At 37.2% G+C, this 19,471-nt stretch overlaps 2 protein-coding genes across 4 annotated transcripts; both read right to left on the bottom strand.

The window, feature by feature from the left end:
* Window positions 1-275: 275 nt before the first annotated feature.
* Window positions 276-1,512, bottom strand: LOC103991061 (protein WUSCHEL). Its single transcript, XM_009410426.2, has 3 exons — window positions 1,108-1,512; window positions 926-1,023; window positions 276-647 (listed from the first exon to the last, which is right to left on the bottom strand). Exons 1-3 carry the CDS (start codon window positions 1,481-1,483, stop codon window positions 276-278), a joined length of 846 nt encoding a protein of 281 aa, XP_009408701.2. The 5' UTR covers window positions 1,484-1,512.
* Window positions 1,513-5,765: 4,253 nt separating this feature from the next.
* On the bottom strand, window positions 5,766-17,556 carry LOC135582446 (uncharacterized). 3 transcript variants are annotated; one of them, XM_065116498.1, is made up of 7 exons: window positions 17,333-17,556; window positions 14,537-14,707; window positions 11,869-12,033; window positions 11,521-11,763; window positions 10,205-10,339; window positions 9,851-9,948; window positions 5,766-6,109 (listed from the first exon to the last, which is right to left on the bottom strand). In XM_065116498.1, the coding sequence occupies exons 1-7, from the start codon at window positions 17,513-17,515 to the stop codon at window positions 5,917-5,919; spliced, it is 1,188 nt and encodes a 395-aa protein (XP_064972570.1). In that variant the 5' UTR covers window positions 17,516-17,556; the 3' UTR covers window positions 5,766-5,916. The 3 variants fall into 3 exon arrangements, with proteins under 3 accessions (XP_064972570.1, XP_064972571.1, XP_064972572.1); XM_065116499.1 differs by having other exon boundaries at window positions 11,599-11,763; window positions 17,333-17,554; XM_065116500.1 differs by lacking the exon at window positions 10,205-10,339 and having other exon boundaries at window positions 11,599-11,763; window positions 17,333-17,555.
* Window positions 17,557-19,471: the final 1,915 nt, after the last annotated feature.

Here is a 19,471-nt window from a genome sequence, read left to right as displayed (position 1 = left end):
GTGCACGCAGAACGAAGACGACACAGAGAAGACGAACCAGGAAATCAAAAGTACAGAAGCAAGTCCACTAAACGGCCGGTTAAAGCAGTCGGACGACAAACATGTAGAGATGAAGCAGCAGACAGTAACTGGAAGACAACTCGTTGCACTCGTGATGCACGAGTGAGTTCACGTGGAATCCGGAGGAGCGTGGAAGTAGGAGTCGAGAGTGAGCTCCAAAGAGTCGCAAGTTGCGGCGTTACCGCTGTTGAGGTTGTAGAGCCGGTGCTGCTCGTTCACATGGAATCCGGAGGAGCGTAGTAGTAGGAGTTGAGGGTGAGCTCCAAAGAGTCGCAAGTTGCGGCGTTACCGCTGTTGAGGTTGTAGAGCTGGTGCTGCTCCTCTGCCAGCCGCCCGTCGCTGTAATGGTAGAAGCTCGGTACGTACTGGTTCTTGCTGTCGTCGAAGTCGCCGCAGTCTTTGGTGTTCGAGTGAGGCAGCGAGTGGTAGTAGTGTTCAGCTTCGTGTTCTTCTTTCACTGTGTTGATGGGAAACAGTTGAAGGGTTTCGATCTCTCGAGACATGGTATTTGCCACCCGATCCGAGAGGCAGTGATGCCTCCATGGCGTGGTTCCCACGCTGTTCATGCTTCCAGACATGCAATACTCCTGCTCTCGCAAGAAAGAAAACGTCAGGAATAAGAGAGAGACAAAACAGGTGAACGAAACCTGCGTAAGAACCGTGGTATTGTATTGACTAGGTTTTAAAGCCAAGCAGACTTTTCTGCCGTGGAATATGTCCTCGGATACGATGAAATGCAACTGAGGAAAACGTCGACAATCTGACCGAATCGTATGCACCTATTCTCTTTAAATATGTAATGTTATCTATGACATATGACAGATTATGAATACGCAAGGCATGGATACTGTAATGCATGGCTTACTCTGAAGCTTGTTTCGGCGGCCGCAGCAGCATCATAAGCATCGTTCCCGCTCAGTCCAACAGCATACGACCCAGATGAACGACTAGTGGTAGGAATCCCTGCATGAATGCAACACCAAAGACGGATCGGAAATCAAGAAAGCCCGAACGTGAAGGAAAAGAATGTTCTTTTGTTTACGGTACCAGGAGAGACGACAGCGGAACTCTTGTTGCTGCTGCTGGTGGTTGCGGTGATGTCCACGGTGAGCCTCTTCTTCTGTCTCTCCCGGGCCTTGTGGTTCTGGAACCAGTAAAAGACGTTCTTCCCTTCGATCTTGCCGTACTGCCGGAGCCTGGCTGAGATCCTCTGGATCTGCTCCGCGTTCGGGGACCGTAGGCCATTGTTGTAGTAGAGGTCCCTCAGTATCCTGATCTGATCGCTTGTCGGGATCCACCTCGTACTGGACTGCCGGCAGAGAAAGCTGGCTTTGCTCCCTCCACCCCCACTCGAACAGCTGCCGATGTTGCCATCCTCCTGCAGCAACTGCTGCTGCTGCTGTTGATAATGTTGTGGTTCCATGAACGCTGATCACTAGGAGACCGAAGAGGCTGGACGGATGCTGATGAAGTGAAGTGAAGTGAAGCCCGAGGGGAGTATTTGTAAGGGATGAGAGCTGGGAGATTGAGAGTGTCAGATGGATATCTTTTAGAGAGGGACTGAAGCTGACAGATGGGAACTTGAACAGGGAAGGGTACAAAGAGGGTGTAGAAAGCTAGGGGTCCAGGTGCTATTGCGAGGTTGAAAAGGCAGGCAAACATAATGATTGCAGCTGATGGATGCAGCGATAGGAAGACAGACAGATTGCTGAAACCCTACTATTTTATTACGATGATGAAGTCCTGTGGGAGAAGGTCGAACGAAAGAAGAGTAAGCTTTAGAGCGAATGAGTGGGGGGAAGGAAAGAACTCCATGCAAGATGATTAGAGAGATATATATATATATATATATATATATATATATAGGTGGCTGTATCAGTTCGTAGCCACTGTGATCTGTTGCATTGCAATCCCCAATGTTTCTCGGGAACATATCATTATCATTGGACCATTGACTGGTGTTGCTTTGTTCCATCCAGTTTGCTGGTAATTCATGCTTCATATTAAACGAGATATCCTATTTATGAGAATGTACGATTCACGTTTAGAAGAATGAAGTGTTAGTGCAGCAACATACTCTCCAACGAAGATGAAGTGTTGAGTGCTCACCTACGATGATGATTTCAACAAAATATGATGAAACAAATGAATCGTACATTCTCATTAATTATGATGGTATAAACAATGATGTATTGACGATAAAAGCTCTAAAAATAAGACCTTCAAACTCGGGAAAACATATTATTTCTTTCCATTATCGTATGCCGAAATCGAGCACGATATGTGGAGGATTTTGGAATCAGTAGGAGAGGATTAATACGACAAAAAGAAAAAAGTAACTTTAAAGAAGATTTGGATCACAACTTTTTGCTTTGGGAAACGTGCAATCCACCATGTTGACAAACACCCCACTGTTCTTACGTCTCTCTCTCTCTCTCTCTTTGCTGAGACGTTAGCGATTCTGTTTATTAGAATGATTTATTGAGTGGATATAGAAAATTATAGCAAATGATACTATTGAAGTTCATTGTTTGGAGTGATAATATGGGTTTTTTTTTTTCATGTTATTGATATTTCTTGAGGAAAAAAATACCAAAGTAAAATTGAGTTCTAATCAAGACAGGTGTGATGTCTAAAGTTCACATCTTCGATATGTGTTTAAGCTTTTAATATAGCTATAAATCACTTTAATTATGCTCTAATCATTTTACTAAACTTTTTTTTCTTACTAATATCTATAATATTTCTGTCGATATCGATAAGATTAAGATTGATTTATAATAACAATACATTATAATTAATTTCAGTTGAAATATTTTCATCAATAATTTAGGTTGAACAAAGTTGATAAATCAGTTAACCCATTATCTCTAATTAATATTTCATGTGTCGTTCTTATAATTATCTAATTTAAGCTTGAGGATCTAAAAGATTTTATATTACAAACAATGACTTAATTGTCCATAAATATTTTTATTCAAATTCAAAATACAATTATATAACCTTAACAAAAGTTTGAGCAACTCCAACAAAAACACCATGCAACTTAATAATTCAACAACCATGTTGATCAAGCACAAGATGAGAAGCAAAATCATTGGTAATATTGTGCTTTTGAGAAGAAAGTATGACAACCTACTGAATCCAATTTGATTTCCTGAATCCTAAAACATGTAAATATCTGAGAATGGCACCAATATAGCGTCAAACAAAGAATAATTTTGTGATAGCATTTAATACATTTGGCAGTGACGCGAAAAGCAGTCATTTTTCTGTCCCCTTCTACAGTCCAAATGTACTGCACCACAAAAAAAGAAAGCAATCACTGTTCATGAACAAAAAACATGGAGATCTCGAGATCCCCTTCACATGACGCCCTAAAAGTCCTCCTCCTGTCGTAGCTGCTGCGGCTCTCTCATTCTCCTTTTACACCAGAAAGAACATGGTGTGATGACCAAACCCAAAAGAAACAAAAGGAGAACCCTCTCTCTCTCTCTCTCTCTCTCTCTCTCTATATATATATATATATATATATATATATATATATATATCTGCAACTGAGCCTCCCAAGTTGTAGTCTTCAGATTGTGCTATATTTGCCGACGTTTCCGGGCACAGTCATGAGATCTGCCTCTCCCTATCATGCAGACGCAACGCGGCTCCTGTTTCCATCTTGTACTGGCATGGATAGGGAGGGGTGGCTACTGCATGGAGCAGCAGCTCTAGGTTTTGGCGCGCGGGCAATATTTTTCGTCGCGTAATCATCGATTGGTGTTGTTGTCACAGCAGATCCTGAAAGATTTCTCTAAGATATCACGAAAGATATGTCTTCTGCCGCTTACGGCCACCTTTCTCTCTCAAGTGTCACAGCGCTGCCCTCCGGTTTTGACTGCACTGCGCACTGAGCAGTACTCTACTTCAGTTGCAACAGAGAGAAGAAATCCTACGTCCTCTTCTTCTGTCGTGCAAATTCATCATGCTTAGATCTCCACAAGTTTTAGCTTGCATTGTGTTGTTTCTTGCAGCATCTGTAGTTATATTGGAGACAGAAACAGGATGGACCACCAGATCTCTCGGCTTCTATGTGTCGTCTGACTCATTCCCAGTTGAGTCGGTCGCTTATGTGAGACAACATCATCATTGCTTTTAGACCTAAAAGAGAATGTCTTCAGCAGGCAGTCCTTCTCATGCCACGATCATAGTTCATCCTTGTCCTGGACAGACGAGACGTAGTACCTCCGGCAACATTAGAACTAATCCCAACTCTAATTAATCTCAAGGCTATCATCACTGAATCCGATTGAGACCGCTGAGCTAAATTGTTCTTTAATGGACTAAAAACTTAATAGAACCATAGAGACAACTTGTCAATATAAGATCTTATTTTGGTAATAGAATCCAACATTAAATGTGAAAGATATCTGTTGGCAACGCCATATCCATATACTCCTTTTACTGTGGCGTCGTTTGCTCACAGAAGTCTTGCTTGTACTTTCAGAACCTCTTCTAAGAAAGACTCGGATGGACTGCAGAGGCAAGCGAGAGGGTTTTTTGGGGTCTATAATGCAAGCGATGTATGGCGAATCTGTGCGTGTTTGTGCATACATCATCGACCCTCGGGCTATTCATCCAGCAGAGAAAACTGGTCTGATCATACTCACAGCTGCCAATGTTGCTATCTCCTTGCCCCGCTGCCATCGCTAGAATTCCACGAAAACCAGTTGGACTAAAAGAGTAAAGAAGGTGGTGAAGTATGGCGAGAGAGAGAGAGAGAGAGAGAGAGAGAGGTGTGGCAGTTTGAGTGTCAGATGGATATCTTTTAGAGAGACAGTAAGTTGACAGATGGGAACTCAAAATGGGAAGAGAACAAAGGAGAGGGTGTAGAAAGCTAGGCTGCAGTTGCAGGCGCCATTGCTTGGTGGAGAAGGCAAACACACATGCACGATGAATGAATGCTTGCTTACTTGCGGCTGATGGATGCAGGGAGAGAAATAGAGAGAGATGAGATGAAAACCCTAATATTTTTTAGCATGATGAGATGTAGATGGAAGATTGGAAGATGAGAAACAGGCTGCAATCTCCATGTTTCCTCGAGAAAGGCCATGCAAGATGGTAGGTGGCAAATCGGTCAGTGTGGTGTCTGTTGCACCACTGAGATCTCCGTCGCCTCGGGAACGCATCACCAGTATCATTGGGTCATTGACTGGTGGCTCCAAATGGTGATGACATGATACTCCTTACTGTCTTCAATCAAACTCCATACCCTTGTAATTTCTTCCAACAAAAACGAAACAAAATAATCATAAGCTACCCACCAAATATCTGCTCCAAATCATAACTTTCTCATTTTACGATCAACATGATAAAATATTTATGAAAATCATATGATCATTGAATACCTTTTAGATTAAATTAATGAAATCAATATTTAGTATAATATTTTATGGATCCAAATGTTGAACGATTAAGAAACAACACACATAATCTATTATACTGATTAAATAAATCTATTTAATCTAATATTAATGTTGCAACGATAATTACGATACCATAAACACATTGGTTAGATGTCGGATGATGATCCATCGACGAAGATAACTTCATCGTTACTCCAATCTGAATGACGGATTAATGAACAAGATGAAAGCTTCCTTCTAAAGCATCTTTAGAGATGTTCTCGGTGACTAACATAGGGCACAGCACAATTGATAAAGCTCATGTTTAAGTTTGTATAGGAACAATACAAGGAGGTAACTAATGCTGGATCTCAAAAGGATCAATGTTAATATATGAACAAAAAAATAAAATATAAGCCTTAATAGTCATTGAATACCTTGAAATGAATGATCGTAAGTCCTAGCATTGCAAGATCTCTTGAATGGTAATAAAGCGTCCTTTCTCGATTGAAAGTTGAGCAGCAACGCCGATTGCAACAGATAACAGACCATCCATCAAGCTGACGGCAGGGGCATCGATACTTTCACCTTTGATCACAGATAAAAAATGCAGGTGTTCCAGGTAGCTTGATCCATGATGTAGTCCATCATACCTAGACTTGTTAAAAAAGACACATGAAAGTAAAGAAAGTATGAAAAGTTTGGATTCTCCAAAAAAAATCAGAAGCCAATAAAGTGTCATAAGCTCAGTAGAGTAAAACATACGACGAAAATTGCAGTGAAGAACATGGGATGATGATCTATCAATGGCAGGTTGGTTGACTTGATTTTTACAAAGACTAAAAAAATATGAACTTAAGGCAAGCAGCAAGATATGATCAAAATTGTAATCCATGTTCGATTGCATGAACAGAGTCCTAATTTGTTTATGCTGTGTACCAATATCTTCTCCAGAAAAATTTCTGGAATTTCTTATCTGCTAAGTGACAGTCACCTTGAAGTATCATGAAACATTCATCCTGTCGAATTAGAAAACTTTGAAAGTGACCACTGATTTGATATTCTTGTCTTTGGACTTCTGGAACATTGAAAATTCCACCTTATGTATAAGAATTAAGAACAAAATACAACATAGACCCACCAATTCTGAGATTAAATTACAGATGTTCACTGCTCCCTAAGTTAAAATTCTCATTTGGATTCATAATTTTGAACGATAAACATCGCCAATCGTGATCTGAGATTCTGAGTAACAACTATTCCAATAACTTCTATGAATTGCACTGACCAATACTAAGCTTCTATTTAAGGCAGTACAGAACCTAGAAAGCCCCTTTAAGTTTCAGTGCATGACAAACCTTGGGAAACCCATTTTGGTACCATGTAGAAGTCTAGGTACAACCTACTAACTCAAAATTTATACAGCATGGCATGCTGACATGACCCAATATGTATAAGATTAACAATAAGTAATGAGGCCACTGAGTCCTATATCTCAGACTATCCCTTATATACCAGTGATACTACTAATATGTCACATGACACAACACCACTTGCATGACATCATTCTCTCAGTTTGAATATCACAAACAATTTAAAGGATTACAATACTGTATGAAAAAGTTATGTAGGAGGTAGGCGACCTGTTTGTCTCTAAGTTGAACACAAATGGACTAAAAAAATTCTGTAAGATGTAGATGACCTATTGATCAGTTCTTGAATTCCAGCAAAAACTTACCCATAAACAATAGAAACTTACGTTCCATGATGCATAGAGAAACCAAAGTATTGTATCATGACAAAGAAATATGGTGGTAATTTTGATGCAGAGACAGAATAAGAAGAATTTCTCCTGGATGCATTAAGACAGGGGATGGAGTGGGAAATAGACTTAATTGTTATCAAAATATTCTGTTTAGCAGAATCTAGTAGGTATGAAATCATTCTCACATATACAAAATCCTGGTAGGATAAGGCTGGAATCTATGCCTATTGCCTCCTATGATGAATATTGCTTGAAATTCTAACCTCCCAAGCAACAAGCTAAACGTATCACAGACCTTATCTCAGATAGAGTCCAAACCAAGCCAAAATCAGTAGTAAGGCACACAGGCCTAAAGTCTGGACCTCACTGAATTAATTCCAAGTCCTCACAATCATAAACCTCTCTTGATATATTTCATTCTTTTGTACACCCAACCCACCATCAACAAGCCCTCAAATCTAACCAGCCACTGGTCTTCTTTGCTCAATGAATCCAACAAAACTTCCTTTTAGTTCTCCAAAAAAATACTTTTTTGAACCCACATATTAACTCAGAAAAAAGATAGAAAAGTTAGAATTTTAATTATGCTCTAAAAGTTTAAAAAGTAAAATATAAGATGGGAAACTAAAATAGTTCTAGAGCTAAACCAAATAATGAAAAAAAATTAAAAATTGAACCCTTTTTTTTAATTTGAACAGAGGACTGTGAAAGTATAATGTCTGTACCAGGCAGTGAAAACACATCGACTCAGGACTAAGATGCAGACATCCTAATTTAAAGTTGTTAAAAGGGGCATTGTCCTTGTCGTTTTTAACTGATGATTCCGACTGAGAAAAGATTGGTTAACATGGTATAACCAACTCTACCAGGCAGTATAGACTGGTCCAACCACCAACTGGAACACAGACCATCAGTACTGGCCACTTGGCCAGCATGTAGGAACCACCCCCAATCAGGCTTTTCATAACTCTTTTTTCTCAAATAGATTAGAGCATTGCAATTATTTCATCAACAGATGGCCAAACTAGATCAAAGAGCTTTTGATTATGGGGTTGAGGGGAGCTACTTCAGCTTTAAGCAATTAAGCTTCCATGAAAACATACAAGAAGTTGTTGTGACAATGAAAAAAATGGAGAGAGGACAAAAATGAAGAGGAAGAAGTACAACTATGTTTTGTGAACCTTCCCAATAGTTCTGTTTTCCTTTTCGCTCCACCTGTATTGGCTGATATATTTGTTGGTGGTATATCAATAGTACTGTACTGGTCCGATCGAGGACCAGTAGAAGTACCAACACTGAAATTCAAAATCCTGGCATCAAATATTATTATACAAAACGAAACCATTTTTGACCAGTTCTTCTACAAATCAGTTTAAACTGATCCATACCCATGGCATCATCTTTAAATAATTTCTTTTATTTTTTCCTCGTCTTGAGTTCTACAAGTAATGCCAACCAATAAGCCTAAGACATAGAACAAGAACATAATCCCTCTATACAATTTTTTTCTTTTTTCTAGCAGTAGACAATTGATACTACCCTTCATACTGACGACACCAAGATATTGTCAGTTTGACCACAATTACACTCATTTACAACACTAAAAGGGAAACCCTTGATAAAAAAGACTAGCAGAGATAGTAACCAACAAGAGGAAAACTCACCAAGTGCCAATAGCCATCCCAAAGGATACAAGGGGGCAAAAGAAATGACACAAGTTTTTTCAAAAATTAGAAAAGACCTTAACAAGCAAACTACAATTCATTAACTTGAAGGCAAGGTATACAGCTTCGAATGATATCGTAACGGGCGGTACATACCGATCCGATAGTAAACCGGTACGCAGACTGCTCACTACCGAAAGGTATATATATATATATATATATATATATATATATATATATATATATATATATACATACATATACATACATATACATACATATACATACATATACATACATATACATATACATATATAGACTGCTCACTACCGAAAGGTATATATATATATATATATATATACATATACATATACATATACATATACATACATATACATATATATATACATATACATACATATACATATACATATACATATACATATATATACATATACATATACATATACATATATATATGTACCGAACGGGATACCGAGCGATATACTGCTCGGTATACGGTACCGCATCGTATCGAGAGAATGTCGAAACTTCAGTACGGTATGATATTTCAATCCTTGCTTGAAGAAATAAAACCTTCTATAAAGCAAGCTAGTTTTATTGCACTAGAAGTTGAGTACTGAGACTAGGAACTACTCATCATATCAATCAAATAAAGATTTCCACTTTGAATTGAATAACAAACTGTGCTTTTCTCAACACAAATTGAGAACCACAATACTTACTGAAGAAAGTTAAGATAATTGGTTCAGCAGGAGGAAAGTTTTTCATCTAGTTTAAGGGGACTATTAATGTCAATGTAAATGATGACTTTGACAACTTGTAAATGTTTTATATAAATTTTCGAGTTTTCAACTAGCATATTATTTGTAAGCATATGGTTACAAGATAAAATTACATGACACAAAAAGGAGAGTTAAATTTAAATAGTTGATTGTGCATACTTGATTCGTGCATCCTCGGCTTTTTCTATCTTCACTCCAGCTCTTCCTTCAGCTCTAAGGCCAACATGTACAATGCTCTCAGGAACAAAGGCCTCACCCTGTCAACAAGTTCTGAGTTGTCAAAACTCAAAAGTAATATTAGATAATATAACAACGAACTCATGTTCTTCTTTTTTATTTTTGAGAAAACAATAAACTCATATTATTAGACACAATTAATTTGTAAAACAGACAGCAGATTATCATCAATGTAGCCATTCATTATAGAAACAGATTAGAAGTCAAGACGAGGATGTAGTAAAGAAGACATAAGAAAGTTTTTCAACAATATCTCAAAGAACTTGAGAAAAATACCTTCCCAATGTCACCTACGACTGATATTTCTTGCTCATTCTTGCTGCCTTCAGCAAACATGCACAAGTCAAGCATGCCACGAGTACCATTATCAAATTCTACTATCACGAATGCATTATCAATGATGTCTGGCACCTATATCCAGCGTTTAAGTATGAGAACCAATGGTATTCTAAACTAAACACACATCATTACCAACAAAAATAGAATCTGGTAGTACAACCAAAAAAAAAGCAAATCATAGAAATATTTAATAAATAACTCAATGTCATGACCTGAAATGATTCATCATCCATTGCATGCACTTTCTAAATCTAAAATTTTTTATAGAATTTGATGAATTTGTTAATGGGTTGTATTAACACAGGTAGTTTGGTTCACAGCACTAGTAATGGAGATAAAATAATGATTGAATTGTCATCATATAAAAAACCCAAGAGACCTTTGTGGATTCACAATGCCAATTCGAACAAGGAGAACTATGTGCTTAAAGATAGTATGAGTTTAATGTACTTATCTATTGATATTTAAAATATAACTTTGCAGTTGATTGTTGGAGCTTAATTGCAATTCAGCGACAAACTTACATGTTACAATGGTTAGTTATAATTTTAAGTTTAGCTCGCAATGCTACAGGTTGTGAACGTAATTGGGTTGTGATTGAATAGACAAGCACATTAAGAACTTGCAACTAATCTAGTAGATTTCTGTACCAAACATGATAGTCTAATGTCATCCATAAATAGTAAGTAGGTCTAAAACTCCCACAATAATTGTACAAAGAAGAAAACCATGTTGGAGCATCAAAGATTGCATGATTTAGTATATACCAAGTATAATCAAACACTTCCTAGTCATAATTTTACGGAATAACATTGACTGTATTTCTCTAAGTGACATTGATAATTCAAATGAATGGCTAGTTAGGAAGATAGGCGCTAACACATCAGACACAAAAGATGAGTTGATTTTTTATGATGAAAATTTTATATTGGATGACATAGCAAGAGCATCTGAGCTTGGAGAAACAAGGACATATGTTGGACAACACGTAAAGCAAAGACATGCAAAATCATCAAGGGTGATAAATATTGAAGAGAAAGTTAATTCTGACGAATCAGAAAAGGAGATTGAAGGATATGAATTGAGTGATAGAGGAGATGAAACCCTGCTTTTAATATTATGTTTCCTCCTAAATAGTTCCCATGTTTACTTGTAGATGATGGTCACCTAGTAAAACAAACCAATATCAGCACCTCATTTCAAAACATCTCAGGCATCTGGATCAAATCTATGAATATAGAAAAGAAGATTACAAGAATGATTGGCATACAATCAACCAGAAGAATCCAAGTGCTTGAGATATCTTCATTGGAAGCGTAGAAAAAAATGACCTTTCCATCGTAAGTCTCATCCTTGTGGTTAACATCAATAGATCCAGAAGCCATCACACGAACAGGGTTTGCGGCTGCGAACAGCCTCATCAAATCAAAAAAGTGGCAACACTTCTCAACCAGAGTTCCCCCAGTGTTAACATTAAAACGGTTCCAATTGTTGACCTACATAAATCATGCAATATTACAAAAGATATATCCAAAGAAAAAACATTGGTTTACTTATGAGTAGGAAAGTCACAATTGTACTATAGTTACAAACTCATGTACCTTAACCAGGAAAGGAAATCGATGTTCGCGGATTGCCACCATTTTGACGTGCCCGAGTATTCCACTCTTCACTATGTCAATTAGTTTAGATACAGGAGGCATATACCTGTATTCTAGTCCAACTTGGACTAGAATATCTGGCCGCTGCTTGGCTGCATTCACAATCTATGACAAGATATTTATGAAGGATAAAACACAAGGTAACACAAGGAATACGTGCAAGAAATGAAATCAAACATATTACAAAAAATTCTGGAAAAAATGAATACTACAATGCTGTTGTTTGGAAGATTGGTATGGATCACCAAGCACTCACCTTCTTTGGAAGCAACTTCATAAGCCTTTTGAGCTTATTCATCATATTTGGTTCCCCAAGATCTTTAATTCTTTGTCATCTTCTTCCACAAAATTTACTCATGTATCCGTTTGTCCTTATGGGCACTCATTCATATAATTTTCTACTTATTTGCATTTGAAACAAGTGAATAATGGTTGGTATGACTAAATTACCCTTCACCGTGAGTAGTAAGAGTTGAATTGATTGCACTTCTCACAATTTCAATTGCTTTTGACCCTAACATTATTATGAGCAAAATATCCTTTACAAGAGAAATGCAACTAAATATTAGCACACTCTTTACTCAACTGCTGACTAGTTTTGCTTTGACTTTCAGTGCTAATTGTCAAGCATTGGACAACTATTGTGGTCATTTATCTCCACTTCATCACGAATCATCACTCTTGGACCTCCAACATATCTTGCAACAAGTTATTTCTCCATCTCTCTAGAGTTATTCTGAACCATCAACCTATAGAGTCCCTCAATTTAGTCAATGAAGATTCTGTTTCCTTATTAGAGATTATTGGATTGTGAAAATAAAGTCAGAGCATAATCAAATTCACGTCTTTGGATGCATCACTTGTGTAACCATGGTTTTAATGTCTAGAGTTGTAAGCTTCTTGACGTTCAAGACACATAGCTCTTCAACTTGCCTTCATAGAGCTTCAATTTCTTCATCCTTTCATCTGTGTCATGTCCTATCATTGCTCTACTATGTTGATCTCTATGGCTCTACCTATTCTAATTGTCATAAGGATAATAGACCAAGAGCATAGGAAGGGTTGACAACAACTGATGTTGAACAAGAGAAGAGGGTAGAATTTAGGATATAAGAAAGTCATTTCTCTTCTCTTTTCTTGGAAAAATTAGTAACTAAGAGCTCAATAACAAGGATCCATGTGGGCTAATTCAAGGTTCCTAACAAGCTCCGCTCCCCTCCTTTATGAATGATTTGCACATTAAATATCTCAACCAGCAACTACTTTATAAAATATTACTAATGCATGGTGCATTGGAACTAAGTAGCATGGAACTTGATAAATTTGGCTTCCAGCTTGGTGACTTGCCCTGTATAGTAGTAGCTTAGCTTGGAAATTGATAACTTTGACAATTAGGATGTGTTGAAACGTGGTGATTTAATATTGAGGATTATTCCGTTTGAATGCTGCTATTTATCTCTAAATCTATCCGTACACCACATCAATTTGTAAAAATCACTGTACAATACAACAGTGAAAGCCAGTATCATTTGTGCAATCTGAAATTAGAAAATGCCCCCAAAGCGATTTCCAAGCATAAAATTTCATAAAGGGAAACATGAAGGTTCTAGTTCACCTTCTAGTCTAGCCGATCTAAGTCACTTTGTTATATATGGATTTCACCAGTTTCAAGCACTGTTAAGGGTAAAACTCAGGAGAATGGGTCCATACCAAATTGTCCTCATTGAGGATAATAAAAAGATGGTAACTAAAAGTGTTTTCATCTAGCAGAGGACCAAGCAGAGACAACCAAATTTCGATTTCAGCTAAAGCCACAAATCAATTTAAAAAATAGGTCATTCCACACCTAAATCTTGGTCAAAAGTTTTTTACCGATTTCATCTTGTACCTAATCGGAAGCCTTCTAGAAGAAATATAGAGATAGACAGAAATTAAAAAATAATAATCTGGTGGTAGTTTTCCTGACTCACTTAAGTTGAGAGTTTGAATCTTACCTTACAACAAATTTTGAAGGTGCTGAGTCGTTTAGCTAGTAAAAACAAAAAATTTTATTAGATCATTGAAATGTCTGGGAATCAAATTCTGACTTCATCACTTACTGTTTGCACAAAATAAAAGATACCAAAAAAATCATCTTAACTTGTTCAGCATTATACAAATATGTTGCTTAATTCTGAAATCAAATGTTTAGGGAAATCGTTCTCGAGTATGGCCTTCTTGACTTTCTGATTTATTGAACTGCATATAAAAGAATCTCAACAGAACGCATGCAAGATCTTTCAAAGCTTTTATTGACTTGGTTCTAATTTTTTCGCAAATGACAAAGAATTTGTCCCAACTTGTAAACCATGCAAGGATAATCACTAATTAAGCAACTAAATGTAGCAGAAGGTATGCATGCATAGATTCATTGCATCAACTCCCTAAGAAATTTGATTTGAAGCAATGTCTATCTAATAGATTAACATGAGCCTGTATTAAGCCATCTATAAGTATATTTTAATCAGGATTGTAGATCACTCAATTTTTAAAGATGCATAGCGAGTGCAAGCAAGAAAGTATGTAATATTTACATCCAAACAATTCATCAAGAAACATAATATCTTACCTTTCTGCAGTCCTCAACAGTAGTGCATAATGGCTTTTCCACGAGAACATGGTGGGGCTTGTGATGGTTAATTATATCCATGAGAATTTCAAAGTGCGTCATGTTTGGAGATGACACAACCACAACATCACAAAGTCCACTGTCTAATAGCTGACGATGTCCTGGAAATACCTGAAGGTTTCAAAGTTTATCAGCAGGCTGCAGATTGGAAGGGAGGAAAAGTTGTAAGAATAATACCAACAATCACAAAAGTAATTTTAAGAGATTAAAATATTCCATTGGCCCACCCATTATGAAAGGTATGAAACAAGTTACCTTTCTAGTGTTGTGACACATATAAAAGCCCCAGATTTCTTCCTCAAGCCAAACCAGCCTGTAAGAACTTCTTATGTATCTCATTTACCTCTATTTTGCTATATCTTTGGTTGAACAAGTACACTGGCCCAGAAGATTTGCTATCAAATAGTAGTATAGACTGCACCAGTTACACTATCCTTACATAAAAGAGAACTTACAAGTCCAACTACATGTTTTAGCAGTCATTCTCTCCAATACCTGTAGTGATCTCTGTAACTTAATTTAGTGGATATCAAGGGAATAGTGACATATATGATTGGTAGTTCTTAGTTCTTACATTAGAACATATTAAAATTACTATCCTGAGCTTAACATATCAGTCCACCAAAATAATACAAATATCTTATAATTATCTGCAGATAAAACCTAGAAATGGAAAAAAAACCATTAAAGTTTCACAAGCCCTCCCAACCGAAGCCTTTCTATCATCATAGAATATTTAGCAAGCTTTAGGAATTCTTTTGATGATATGCCTGGTGTATTAGTCAATTGAAGATATCTCAGACTTATTTGGGGGAACACAATTGAACGTAACAAAGATTAGTCGACCGATTCTTGCTATTACCATGCATACAATTTTAAACTTTGTAACCGTATATTAAATGTGATGTCACAAACAAGAATTCTAAGGAGACTATGGATGCTGCACATAGAACCAAAGTAAACTAGGAATAACATGCCTGGTTTGCCCACACAGTATGGCATGGGCAACCCTATTTGACTTGAGATATGTGCCCGCCAACACAAGCTAAAAATACAAAAAATAGTGTATTAAACCCCAGCATGCCATGGTAAAACACAATTTGAAATTCTTAAATTCCTTGTAATTCAATTTCAATCAAAATTGGTTAAAGAGATATTTTGAACTTGCAAGATATATAGAACTCCCACGATATTTGAAGAAACAAGTGAGGTCTAGAAGAACAAGGAGAAGAAGAAGGAAGATCAGTTGTTACTTCTATACTAATTTTCTTTTCTTTAACTACCAACACATTGAATTAGTCTGACTAGCAACCAGTACCTGGTACTAAAAAGGATATCCTTGATCAATCAAGTATAAAAAATGTATTTCAATCCACAACTTATCTAAGGCTTTTACACATTGTTTAACACCAATCTTATATAACTTAGGACTAATAATTTTCCAAAAAAGATTTTTTTAAAAATTATCACCTTAACTGAAACAGATTATCCTATGTCCTAACACCTCCAGAACTAACTGATGTGATTCAGAAAGCAAGTGTTGGCTAACAGTCTTAAGAAAAGTAGGAAAAAAACAATTCAAAGACCCTACTTGAAAATTCAATTTAACTTAATCAAGTTGAAAACATTACTTAATAATTTCCTGTGCATGTATCGACTATTGGAATGTAAAAAAGCAAGTCATTGGTTCTATCTTAGCTTCAGCTATTATATTACTTAGACCATATATCATAATAGCATCAGTCACAAGTTTACATGCGTGGTAGGTGAAATTGAAAAGCCAAAATTTCAAATGTCACATGCTTTCTCTTGACAGCAAATGACACATTGCTAGTGTATTTCCTAGAAACAGATGACCACCCAAGCAGTTGTTGGGTGCCTGAACTCTATAAAAGGATAAAGCAAAAGTCATAGAGGAGGATATCCAGCATAAACCATTGAAAATGAGAAAGTTGTGGCCTTGACTTTATTGGTGCATATACTAGCTGAATGAATGACATAAAGATGACTTAATCTCATCACTTCGTACATTTAACATATTGCTTAACATTAACTGATTTCATGACCAAGCTAAAACTATGTAAAGAGATAATCCCACAATAAAGATGATAATTTGAGAAAGAAGCAGAACAGTAAAAGAAGGAAAGTAGAAAAGAAGTAATAACAGAGGCCAATATCCATCTTCTAACAAGCACCATCGAACGAACATCAATATATGACTAAGTTCACTGGAGTTAAGTTTCATCTATGAAACACTCAGCAGATAACTCCAAGGCTAATCAGAGCGCACTATAAATAACTGGAAACAAAAGCTACTCCATCTAAACCTCCATCAATAACTCTGATACGCCCTCATATGTCGGGTCCTTCGGTATAACTCGACAGCAACTCCAGGCAACCAAACAAAGTCATAAATGAATCAAGCTCCGCAGTAACTTCGTCCTAAAGAGATTCCTATAAAGTCTACTGTGGCAGTTCAACTGGACCAGTACAAAAATCCTCGTCGAAACGTAGGTACTCAGGTTAAGCTAAACAGGGCTTGCTCGGTCCGGAGGCCTGGCGAGCATCCTCAAGAATTGGATCAATATCGTACCATCAAGGACAAATTTTCTTTCTGAGACCGGCCATTCAGATAATCCAAGATTCTGTTTTGCGGGAGGTGGAGGAGCGACAAGAGTGTCGGACCCGGTTTTAGGCAGTATAGAGTGGTCGGCAAGAGAGAAGTACAAGTATTACCGCGGGAGGTGGCGCGTGGAGGGAGCGGGCGAGGTCGAGGGCGTGCTCCAGCGAGGAAGGGTGGGGGTCGGCGACGCAGGTGACAGTGGCACCCTCGCTGCGGAGGTAGGCGAGGTTGACCATGTGCTCCCTCCCCATCATCCCCACCCCTATGATCCCGTACCTCACCGTCCCGCTCTCCATTCCCCTCTCTCTCTCTCTCTCTCTCTCTCTCTCTTTCGGTTGGATCAGCTTTGTCTGGATTTCTAGGGGAAAGAAATTTTGAGGTCGAGTAGGTCATTTTGTCTGCGGGACCCACCTGCGGGTACGTTAACTCCGTCGCCCGGCGGGCCCACTTGTGACCGCGGGACGCAACGTCTTGCTTTCACGTCAGGTATCTGACCACGCATGGATTTCGAGTCGGGAATTGAGAAGCGTTGGCAATGCAGGCGGATCGAAACCGGAAAATGTGCGGCAAATGTATGTTGAATCATGATAAGGGATATCGGTAATTAGTGCAATTGATTCATAAGAAATTATCTATTTTGAACGATAAATATATCTACACGATTTTATCTTTCGAAGTATTTAAATTCTGAAAGATATATATGAAAGTAAGAAAGATTTTACGGATTTACGAACATTTGGTTCCATACCGAAAGATTAAATAATTTTATTAAATCAGATATAATAATTTTAATTAATATTTATATTTGATTACATTACAAATCATAAATATTATTGAGAATATTCGTTGCTCCTTTGATTTAAGTATAAATCAAGTTCTGTGTGGGGAAGAAACTTTGACTTATAAAGATTTACAGAAGTAATGCATAGGTTTTTATACTTTTTGGGGAAAAAATAGAATACGTACTTACACCTCAAATCCGATTATAAAAAATATCTTGAATCAATTTAATTGGGTATTTACAGATAATTCATTTCATATTAGAAAAATTAACTCTGAGTAACTATATGGATTCTTATCTCCAACATGATTACCCACCTTACCATCACATCTACCCAAAACCAGACTTAAATGTAAGTTTCTTTCATGATTAAGGTAGCAAAGAATGGACGGTGCCTCTCGTCAAAGTTGTGGTGACACTGACTTGAGGATAAGTACATACCCATGTGTGGATAACACGCATTTGTAGGTTTCATTAGTGATTGAATACGAAAACAATAATGATAATAAAATAAATTTATTAGTCTCAAACAAAAAACTCCACGGTCCATTAGATTTTTCTTTAAGAAAAATATTTTAGAAACTTTCTGTTTTTATGTCCCTTGTTTTTTTTATTACATGAAACTTATATAACTATTTGAGTTATCTCTGTCTCAGTTCAATCTTGATCGATGATTTGTTCACCTAACTTGGAAGGTGTTGAACCTCACAAAGCTACGTCGAGGTGTTCTCAACAAATATTTATATGATATTTAAGTTAATTTAAGGTTTGAAGAATTTGAATAAAACTTGAGAGCAGTATTTGAGAAATGCACGTAAAAACCCCTTTGTAGTGGGTTTTCAGCATAGTTATTTTTATAATCGACATCAATTATAGGAGATGATTGTACATCTATCATAGATTTAATCATGTTTATGTAATATCAAGTCAATAATATCATAATACTTTATTGATTCGTTTCGTATTATTATCGTGATCTATTTGTCAAACTCGTGATTTTCTCAACTATATAAAGAAATCTTTTTATTCTGGTGAAAAAAATCTTCCATAGGGAAATCCTTCCTATTACATCTGTATTTAAGCTTTTTCACTTCTTCAATAAAGCTTCTTCAATAATTTTTTTTATCTTCTATTTTTTTTCATCATGGTATCAGAATAGTGAGAAAAGCAAACCTTTGCTCTTGCTTTTGGCCAGCGACGAGAAAAGCAAAGCTTCGCCCTTGCCTTCGGTTAGCGACCAACGTCGCTGCAACCAAATTCCTAAGAGGCTCCGCGACCAATCCTCATATTCCTCACCGTGATGGTCTTCGTTGATCTACCAATAATCGACGAACTTAAGGAGAACGAAGGGCGAACTTAAGGGGAATGAAAGGAATGCCTATGCCCTCACGGCAACAACAATCGTAGTAGCAGCAGCAATCTGCTCTTGCTCTACTCACGACTTTCGCTCGTAAACCATTCTTTGCATCGA

Source organism: Musa acuminata, chromosome BXJ2-7, assembly GCF_036884655.1.
Source record: "Musa acuminata AAA Group cultivar baxijiao chromosome BXJ2-7, Cavendish_Baxijiao_AAA, whole genome shotgun sequence".
NCBI lineage: Eukaryota > Viridiplantae > Streptophyta > Magnoliopsida > Zingiberales > Musaceae > Musa > Musa acuminata.
This window is presented reverse-complemented; position numbering and strand designations above follow the sequence as displayed.

Bases quoted from the DNA above. Each gene is read 5' to 3' on its own strand.
- LOC103991061 (XM_009410426.2), bottom strand. From the start codon at position 1,483: ATGGAACCACAACATTATCAACAGCAGCAGCAGCAGTTGCTGCAGGAG. The intron at 1,024-1,107 runs GTACCGTAAACA...GCATTCATGCAG, and splicing joins TTCCGCTGTCGTCTCTCCTG to GGATTCCTACCACTAGTCGT. The intron at 648-925 runs GTAAGCCATGCA...TTGCGAGAGCAG, and splicing joins CCGCCGAAACAAGCTTCAGA to GAGTATTGCATGTCTGGAAG.
- LOC135582446 (XM_065116498.1), bottom strand. From the start codon at position 17,515: ATGGAGAGCGGGACGGTGAGGTACGGGATCATAGGGGTGGGGATGATG. The intron at 12,034-14,536 runs GTAAGATATTAT...ATCTTGTCATAG, and splicing joins CTGTTGAGGACTGCAGAAAG to ATTGTGAATGCAGCCAAGCA. The intron at 11,764-11,868 runs GTACATGAGTTT...TGATTTATGTAG, and splicing joins GATTTCCTTTCCTGGTTAAG to GTCAACAATTGGAACCGTTT.